This window comes from Toxorhynchites rutilus, chromosome 3, assembly GCF_029784135.1.
Source record: "Toxorhynchites rutilus septentrionalis strain SRP chromosome 3, ASM2978413v1, whole genome shotgun sequence".
NCBI classification, from domain to species: Eukaryota; Metazoa; Arthropoda; class Insecta; order Diptera; family Culicidae; genus Toxorhynchites; species Toxorhynchites rutilus.
This window is the reverse complement of record NC_073746.1, coordinates 30412987-30422977: the sequence shown is the minus strand read 5'-3', so window position 1 is coordinate 30422977 and position 9991 is coordinate 30412987. Positions and strand designations below refer to the sequence as shown.

Below are 9991 nucleotides of genomic sequence, written 5' to 3'. Positions count from 1 at the left end.
CCGATGGCTTTACCAAGCCTTTGGGACCGTCGATGTACCAGGTGTTTGTCAACCGACTTGGATTGTCGTCATAGTGGTAATTCAGGAGGAGTGTGGGAATAGAATAACCACTGTGTCATCCCTCGCACTTTGCGACGTAGAGAATAAAACATGCTACCTTTGCTTTTTATACCTTGGACAATAGTCTCGTCAGGTATCAATCAATGTAATAACAAAACGTCAAATAAAAATCATAAGTTGTTCCTTTTTCTCGTGTAGCACGCGTCTCTGAGTTTTTTCTCTCGATAGTGAAATCCTTTTTTTCTTTTGTTTTTCCTGTCGCATTCTGCCTACATTGGGGAGGTGCCTCAGGTACGTCACTAGGGAAATAAGCCGACGTAATTATTATGTCGGATCTTCCCTTGGCGGTTGGTATCTCAACTCTGATCGCGACGATGTCCCTTTGATTGAACTCTGTTATAGGAAAGCATTTAATATTTGCTTTTACTAGAACAGCAGTTCTTGGGGAGTCATGCTTGTCGTCGTAGAATAACTTTCAGCTACTATCGATCACCTTTCCCCGAAATCGGGGATTAATGAAAGGGTGCAAGGATTTGTCGTTTTATGATCTACGTGGACTCATATATCGCTGGTCTTGTAGACATTACGCCGGTCCCGCTCCAAGGGAGGCATGTTGATCCCGATAGAGGAGGTTGTCTTGGCCTGCTCGGGAAAGTGTGTGAATAAACAGAACACTATCTCTAACAGCACTCTAATCAGAACTCAAAAATAAAAAATAAGAACTACTCGAATAGAGCAACTAATATTTGCATTGCGTTCTGTTAAAAACCGGCTAGATCACAAGTAAATAAATCATAAGTCTATTACATTCTGGTTCAGAGAACAGCTGACGGAATATGTCGAAAGCTTGACAATGGTGAGCCTATTCTCGTCATTAGCCATTTCGTTTCAGAATTTTTGTCATCATTTCTCGAGCTATGAAGACAAAAATCTGAAACTTTGCTTGGCAAAATTCTCGAGAGTAGAGTACCCTTGTCGTATCAAAAAAAGTATATCAAGAATTGAAACTACTGCCATTCCACTCAGAAGTTTATTATCATCATTATCAAACACCCCTCTCAACACCTTCGCATACTTAACATCGTATTAATCTCCCAAATCGTCAACCGAATTTTGTCGATAATCTCCCGCAATTGCTTATTCTTCAGCATCACAATTTCGATGAGCTCACGATTCTCCTGCAGTGCTTTCTTGTACTCCTCTGTGTGAACCGGTTCGGCCCGTTCCGGTTCCCCTTTCAGTGGAATCAAACTTTCGACGTGAGTATACTCCATTCCTTGCTGGCAGTTGTCGTTGCACTTATCGTATAACAGCCGCAACCTTTTGAACAGCAACCGAATGGTGCGAAACTGCTCCTGAACTTTGGCCTTCTTATCGTTGCTCGAGGTGAGCCCCTGGTTGGTACCGTTGGGCGGTTGAATAACCCTGAGGATACCGAAAACCTCCTGAAAACGACTGACGATATCTTGGACGGTTTCCTGACCAATTCGACACAGCGTTAGCAAGTTGAACTCCTTTTGTTGCATATTAGACGAAGCTTGTGGATTCGCTACTGGACCAGCTCCAGGCTGTCCCGCTGCGGTGTGCCCCATCATTGCTGCTCCACCAGCTGCCGGTCCAATGTTTTGACCAGCTGCGGCCATACCAAGCTGGGGAGATTGCTGGGCGGAAGGTTGCTGTTGTTGTTGGCCCTGACCCGGACCTTGCGGTTGCTGTTGCCCCTGGCCAGGGGTTTGATTCGGATTTGGTTGCTGTTGAGCAGCCAATTGCTGCTGTTGCATATTTGGATTCATGCCCAATTCCTGGCCTGGTTGTCCGCCAGCGGATTGTATTTGCTGCTGGTTCTGCATAACGTTGTTCTGACCAAAACCTACTCTTGACGGAAGGAAAATATTTACGTATAATTACAATGATGAAGATGAAGATAACATACCCATCATTCCCATTTGATTGGGAACGCCAATCTGATTAAGCTGCTGTTGCATCATGGGATTATTGAAATTGCCCCGATGGCTACTGGGACTCTGATATCCACTAGGGTACTGACCGGACATTGCCGTGGCTTTATTGGGAAGAGTCGAAATTTACCAAAAAAGCAAATATGAAATTGCCGGTGATGCACAACAACGATGTACTGTATTTGACAACTTTATTTTATGTTGTGCTTTCAACCAAGGCGCCTAGGAGTATATCCTAAGGTGGGCCAATATAATAAAACCACTCTGCAGCCATCTTGAAAGTCTACTGTTTGTAAACAAAACACAATACGCCTGTGCACAACCTCGCTTGTGATCAGCCTGTCTCTTTCACGCTTCAAGCTAATAATTCCCCTTCAGCTTTCTTCCGTACTGTTTTCATACACCGCTCCCCTAACCGACTTAGTGACGAAACGGTCTCACCTAGTATCATAGACCCGTCTTGCATTCAACGTGAAGGATCGACACGATAAATTGCAACAGTGTCAAATAGCGTTAAATACGCTCAGTATCAGTATTTGAGAATATGAGTTTAGTAGTTTGAGTAGTTTTTGAGATCCTGAAATTCACTGTTTTAATTTTTGCATTGTGGCAAACATCAAGATGGTATGATTTTAAACATGCACTGAGAGGAAAATTTAGTAAATATGACGAATTTTTTGGTACATGTTACCAATTCTCTAGTCATTTTCTACCCTACTAATCATTGGTACATGTTACAAAAAAAGAATGGTAGGCACATATGTCAAACAAACTACTTTGTTGGTCCAACATTGGTGCAATAACAGTGAAAATTTTGCTTCATATTTGTTAGAGGTAATCATCAGGGATAATGACAATATTTTTTAATAATTATTTTTAATTTAAAAAATTGTATTTGATTGCGTTTAACTCTACATACTTAGAATACATTATACTAATAACTTATTCTATAAACAACATCAATAATTCTCGTTGGAATCATTCTATAAACTGCGTACAATAGGCAAATTTTATTCGCAGCCTCAACCACCTCAATTTGATGAGCATTTCCAAAGCAAGTTCCCGTTCCTCTTCCTGCTGCATCGCTCTGATTTGCATTAGCTGCCCAGCAAACATTAAATCGTATAATTTTGCACGTGCCAAGTCTTACAAGAAATCCGAATAAATCATAATCGCATATAATATCAATCAAAGTATGTATCGTGTATATTTGAAATCGCATAAAATGTAAAAACTCGATTTTATATACCATTATCAAATTAAGTCGCATATCGGTATAATAAACATCAATTTTATGATGTACATTGTCGTAAAATATATTTAATCCGCATCATATGCGTATATTACGCTGATGCAGTTTGTGTGTCGTATAAGCGTTTAATTTAAATCGATTCAGTACTGTAGTAAATCGTGTTGCATGCTGAAGAAAATCATGAAACAGTAAATCATATTAAATCCTAATAAAGAACATATTACATCATATTGAAATGCCATTAAAATGCTGATGCACTCGAAAGTTTTGACCGCTGTTGAATTAAATTTCAGATAGCCGCGCGAGATAGCTGGTGGATGATAATCCAGACGACCGGAGTTCGAACCCATATCGGAGCAGTTTTTACCAAACATCAATCTGTGTCATTTTAAACATTCATATTCCACTCCCAACACAAGTCAATCAAACAATTATTATTTCTACAAACATAAATACTCATATATAAAAATGGCGATTCGTGAGGCTATAATAAACATTTCACGAAAATATTTTGCGCCATTTGTTTTTTTTTTCGATGTCTGTAATAAATCGTATATGAGTATGGTAAAAGTCGCTATTATAGCCGGTCAAAGTTGCATATTCATCCAAACAAATTCGGTAAGCATTTGCCATGTATGTATATGGCCTCCACTTTTGCATGCATATGCCAGTTAGGCGCATTATATGCCAACCAAATTTTAGGGTATGTGATGTTATATATACGCTTGTTATGCGATTTAATGTTTGCTGGGTGATTAGCAGCTGATTAGCAGAGTGACGGTAGAATTAGCACGTTTCATCCGTATTTTGTTCTCTCGTGTCCCTATGAAGAAAAGAAATACATATGTTGATGATATTAAATATGCAATAAATTATGTATGTTCACCTTAAGTTTTTTACGGTCGATGATGTGTTGAAGAAAGATTCCAATCTTAGCGACAAACTCGCCGTTACCTTCAATCCCATAGCTTGGATGGTTTTTGGTAAACAAGTATTACGAGTCTGGGATCATGCCAGCTGTAAAGACAAGGAAAAAGGTCAATAGTGTTGTAATGTATAAAATATAACTGATGTTCATCCTTGGCGGGAATATGAAAATAGTTTCCCGACCGAGGTGACTGATGTAATGATGTAAAAAAAACGAATACTTATCTCCGATTTGTTTATGATGAATGATTGTACTGCATATAATTTTAAGGCCAACTAAAAAAGAAAAAAAATGGTATTAGGTCAATTATGTTAATATGGATCAAAATTTCTTGTGATATTTTCCCCGCTGAAAATATGAAAACAAATTCTCGGGGGAGTTGAATGCATAATTGAATTCAATAAAAACAAAGTGCTTACCTCCAAATCGCTTCGTCTCCAAAAGACAAAAGACAAAGTGCGCACATCACAGTTGTTAGGTATGACAATAAAAACAAACTTACTAATGGTATGAAGTAAAATATACGAATTCCCTGTAGGAACATTCATTGCGTCTGACATCTTTTTTACGCAATTTTAGTAATATTTACAAAAAATGTGTATATTTTACCAATGTTTTTGCTACTAAAGATTTGGTAGCTGCTTTTACTAAACTATTTCTCCAGTGTGATAAATCGTACAGTAATTTACATTTAATGCGACATGCCAAGGTACCACTCAGTGTCGCATTGGAGGCGGTTTTGACCTGTAATTGGGCCTTGGCGATGAGAGTGGTACAGTGTCGACGTCTGGTGGTGATTTTCAATGTGGGGCCATAATTTTGGCCCCGAACTCGATGTTTACGAAAAGTTCCAATTAGAGATAAAAAGGTCTCGAAATAAATGCCTATAGACGTATATGATCCGGGATTTTATGGATTTCTTGATGCATGGATATATTGAAAAGGATAAAGGAATTGCAGAAGTAAGAGAAGCAAACTTGTTTGGAAACGCATGGTGTAGGGAGCATTTCTTGAGTAAGATACTCATAGTAAAAAGACATTAAACATATCTGAGGAGTTAGTTGGAGAGGATTTCCGAAGTCTACTGCTACTATAACCAATAGGTTCATGATTTTGCAGCGGTCAAAAAAATTGTCTGATTATTCTCACAATCGATGTATAAGATTCAATACGACTCATGAAAAGTCAACGTTAAGTGGTCGGGGACATAACCAAAGAGGGGTAGGACCACTCTAAGGGCAGTCAATTTAAATCAGCAAACATGAAATTGTATAACATGGCAAATTCTAAGTCGTATATAAAGTGGGATCAAATCATAATTATATATTATATAATGTCGATCAATGTATACAACGTGTATATCTAGAATCGTATAAAATGCGAGAAACCTGGTTTTATTGATCACGACAGATTAAACAGTGAGATTTTTTTTTATCCCATTAATTTATTTATTAGGCTCATTAGCATTTAGCTGTAACAGAGCCGGGTTTAATCGTATACATGTACATATGTTTATGTTTCTATAAATTGTGAATTACACAGTAGTTAGTAGTAACCATTTAGGCGTTAAGTTGTCTGTTCCATTACATTATGGTAAATTACACAGTAGTAGCCATTCAAGCGTGAGGGTATTCTTTCTGTTCATCCATTGTTCAGCAGACCGGACAGCGGAAACAGTTGATATTGATCATTGTTGGGTTATTTATAGAACAGCAGCCCGATGTTTCTTGCAGAGCAGAGCAGTTTTATGGATGAATCGATTTTTGTTCCACCGTGGATCGATTTCCATCGCTGATGATGGTTGCGTGGACGTAGTTATTCTATAACAACACAAAGATGGTCAATTGAGGGCCCTGAGTTTGAACTCACGCGTAACCAAGTGGCTACGAAGACCCCCTTGGAGTGAGAATTGAACTCGTGATCTCAGCATGAGAGGTAACGATGTTACCACTATGCCAGATCGCCGGCGGAAATGTTTCGACATCTGGATACGACATTAGTTTGTATGAGGCCAACTATTCTGTATCAGATTAGTCGGCCCTAAGGCAGTTTTAAATTGCTAAAATTTGTATAATTTCTTGTTCTTTGCTTTACTTACCTAGGAGAAGTACGCTGTTCTGAATGTTTTCTATGAATTTTCAGATATTCTCACCAAAACTTACCATTATAATATAAAATTTAACTTTAGACACAATTTTTGTATGATATTTTTTCACTACTTGCAAGCAAAAGTGATTTTCATTTACATATAGTACTAATTTGATTTGGGAAAAATCATTTTCATTCATAATTTTTATTCTAAAAGTGTGTTTATTTCTTCTGAAAACCCATATTGTCAAGCCTACTCCCCCATTTCATAATACGAAGCTCAGTGACGTCAACGCAGATGGAACCAGGGATGCCAGGTGATTTTTTCAAATGTCTTCACATGGTACGAAAAATGTCTTGAAATGTCTTCACAATAAAGTTTGATAGCTTATTCAATGTTTATCCTAACTGGTATTATTATATAGCAAATTTCATTAAACTTATCTTAAGGTTTTGAACTTTATTTCAATAAATGTGAACAAATAATATACTGCGCAGCTGCGAACTAAATTTTATGAGTTTATAAATGATAATTGTTCAGAAAAAAAAAATGATACAATGTCACAATTAGTCGAATTCTCGAGCACCAATGAACTAATGTCTTCTAGAGACAATGTGTATTCAGACCGCTGGAAGTTCTCCCCAATCACTTCGTCAGTTGAATTCATTCTATATGCTTGTGAGTTTTCTGCTTGGAAAAGCTTGAAAAAAAAGAGACAAAACAAGACAACGAGACAAAAGTTCCGTTAATTATTAAAAACAACAGTAAACAAGTGACACCGATAAAAAAACATGCGAATGACAAAAACCCTACTTCTTTTAACGCTATTTTCGATTAATAGTTAGATATTTATGGAAATAATATCTCTCAGAAACTCACGTACACTATAATTCTGAAATGTCTTCACATACTTATTAGTCTTCAAAATGTCTTCACAAAATCAAATGTCTTTACGGTAAGTAAAATGTCTTCAAAAAGAAGACATGTCTTCAAACCAGGCATCTCTGGATGGAACATAAATATAAACAAACTTTATGTCAACATATTTTTTTTTGTTTTCATTTATGTCTGTTTGGTTGATGAACATACCCACATTCCGTTTTGCCTGCTAAGATCGGGTCGATGAAATGTCAACAATCGACCTCAAATGCTGCCACCATGCAATCGAGTTATCGACCTTTCATATGCATTCATCGAACAACTTGACGCCACTTTTTCGCCAACATGCACTGCTTGCTGCTTGTTTGTATTGGTTTGTTATTGAAAATGAAAAGGAAATACATTGATCGATTTTAATCATTTTATTGAAAAAAAATAATAAAAAACCATGTATAATAAAAATAAGGTATATAATGGAATCGGTGTATCCGGGTTGTCTGGATTGACGATTCAAATCCGACTGAGTACATTGATGAATACCTCCTTGCCCTTGATGACACAGATATGTGGCTGAGGAGGATTCTTCAATGTGCGTGAAGCACGGGATCTCCGATGGGGAAAATTGCTCGAAATACTATCGATGGCCAGGTCCTGCTGCTGTTGCTGTTGATGCTGTTCCCCGGAATAGCACCCTGGACTTAAAGGATACTGCTGCGGGAAAGCTGATGCTGTTAGCTGGTGTGACAGAAGAGGAAATAAGCAATGTGGTGATGAGGGAAATCATCTTTCTCACTCGCCGATTGATTGAGTCGGATGTATTCATAGCTGAAACAAAATAAAATGATTAGTAAGTGAAAAGCAGAAATGAATTCCCTACTCACCAGTTGTATGATCCGGATAAAAATGCGAACTTTAAAATTTCATGCGATTACGTTCGCTTACCTCGCCTATTTTCATTCTACTATACTACGGAATCAGTGCATTCGGGTTCCTCCGGGGTGGTAATTCAGCTGAGCAAGTTGATAAATACCTCCTTGTCGTTGAGTTTTCGTGTCTGAAGAGGATTTTTGAATGTGCGCGAAGCACGGAACCTCTAATGGGAAAAGTTCTTCGCAATACCATACCATGGTCAAATTCTGCTGCTGCTGCTGTTAATGCTGTCCACCGGCATTGTCAACAGGGGTTGGAGGTTACTGCTGCAGGAAAAAAGATGTTGTTGGCTGCTGTGATAAAAGTGGAAATCCGCACTGTGGTGATGGGAGAAATCATCTTTCTCACTTACCGATTGATGGAAGCAAACGAGTCGAATGTATTCATAGCTGATAAGACAAGATAAAATAATTAATAATTAAAAAGCCGAAATATATTTCATACTCACCAGTTGTATGATCCATTTGTTTTTGTTTGAGATGACAGTTTAGCGGAGTGGAAAAAAGAACCACCAGTGATGCCATTTGGTTTGTTTAATTATTCAGTATTTTCGACTAACGAACTATCCGCGTTGGCGATATTGGGGAATAGGCATGACAGTATGGATTTGCAGAAGGAATGAATACACTTTTAAAATGAAAATTATGAATGAACATGATTTTTCCTTAATCAAATTAGTACTCTATGTAAGTGAAAATCACCATTGCCTGCAAGTGGTGAAAAAACGTCATAAAAAATATGTTTTGAGATAATTTTATATTATAATGACAAGTTTTTTTGAGAATATCTGAACGTCTATAGAAAATAATTCAAATTAGGGTCATGACAACGTACTTTAAGTAGAAAAAATTATGCCAAGAAAAAAATTTCATACAAATTTTAGCAAATATAAACTGATTCGGGCCGACTAATATGATAGAGAATAGTTTGCCTCATACAAACTAATGCCGTATCCAGATGTCGATACCTAATCGTCATCATCGTGAATAGGTAAGAGCGTTACGGTCGTTGTTAGGGCGATGTTTTTTTCAGGGGTTAGACATCAATTGAATATAGGCTACCCAAAATCAAAATCAATATGGCGTCATTTGTTTATCAACATATCATTTACGAGGATTGAAATCGAAAAATGCGCTGCTTTAAGTGCGATTCACATACAACATCCACGTCACGTTCACGCCCCGTCACGTTCCGTTACGTCAGTTATTCTACCATGCAATTCATATGAAAACATTCACATACACCGGCAACGTAACGACCCGTCAGCATAAGTTCAACGAAAACGACCGGCAGGATTTGTAGAAAAGAATAATTGACGGAGACGGACGGCTCGTTGGGTTTTTGTCTGGGCTTTGTGTCTCGGCTTTTGTTTTGATTTTGGCTGCATTTTTTATGCCAACATATCTCCCAGTTTCAAATTTCTCAGTTAAAATCAATTCACGACTAGCTGAGAAAAACAGTCTATATATTATTATTGTTAAAAAAAGGGTCGGGACTACAGGTTTTAGGCATTTAAATAATATATTTCAATGATTTTCCCTGTTTTTTTTTCTAAATTTAGGACTGATTCTAGGTATGCTGATTTGAAAAAGGACATTGCAATTCAAAATTGTTGTAGATGGCGACACCACGAAAAACATTGAATAGATCATTCGTTTGACATTTGACGTGACGGTGCTGGTGCAAGCATTGACTGCATGTGTGAATTGGTGGAGACGTTGACGGAACGTAGACGTTCTTTTCCGTAACGTTCTATGTGAATCGCACATTATTCTAACTGCATGAGCGATTTTCATATTTCGGTTTCACATGGAGGTGTTCACATTTAACATGGAGTTTAAAGTTAGCCACTATTCGACTATATAACCGGACCGAGTTGTAAACAACAGTAATTG

At 37.7% G+C, this 9991-nt stretch overlaps 1 protein-coding gene across 1 annotated transcript; it reads right to left on the bottom strand.

Moving 5' to 3' along the window:
- Window positions 1-1081: 1081 nt before the first annotated feature.
- LOC129777881 (mediator of RNA polymerase II transcription subunit 30) lies at window positions 1082-2238 on the bottom strand. Its single transcript, XM_055784453.1, has 2 exons — window positions 1994-2238; window positions 1082-1930 (listed from the first exon to the last, which is right to left on the bottom strand). The coding sequence occupies exons 1-2, from the start codon at window positions 2112-2114 to the stop codon at window positions 1119-1121; spliced, it is 933 nt and encodes a 310-aa protein (XP_055640428.1). The 5' UTR covers window positions 2115-2238; the 3' UTR covers window positions 1082-1118.
- Between the last annotated feature and the right edge of the window lie 7753 nt (window positions 2239-9991).

Coding starts and splice junctions, on each gene's coding strand:
- LOC129777881 (XM_055784453.1), bottom strand. CDS start 2,114: ATGTCCGGTCAGTACCCTAGTGGATATCAGAGTCCCAGTAGCCATCGG. Junction 1,931..1,993: donor CAATCAAATGGGAATGATGG/GTATGTTATCTT, acceptor CGTCAAGAGTAG/GTTTTGGTCAGAACAACGTT.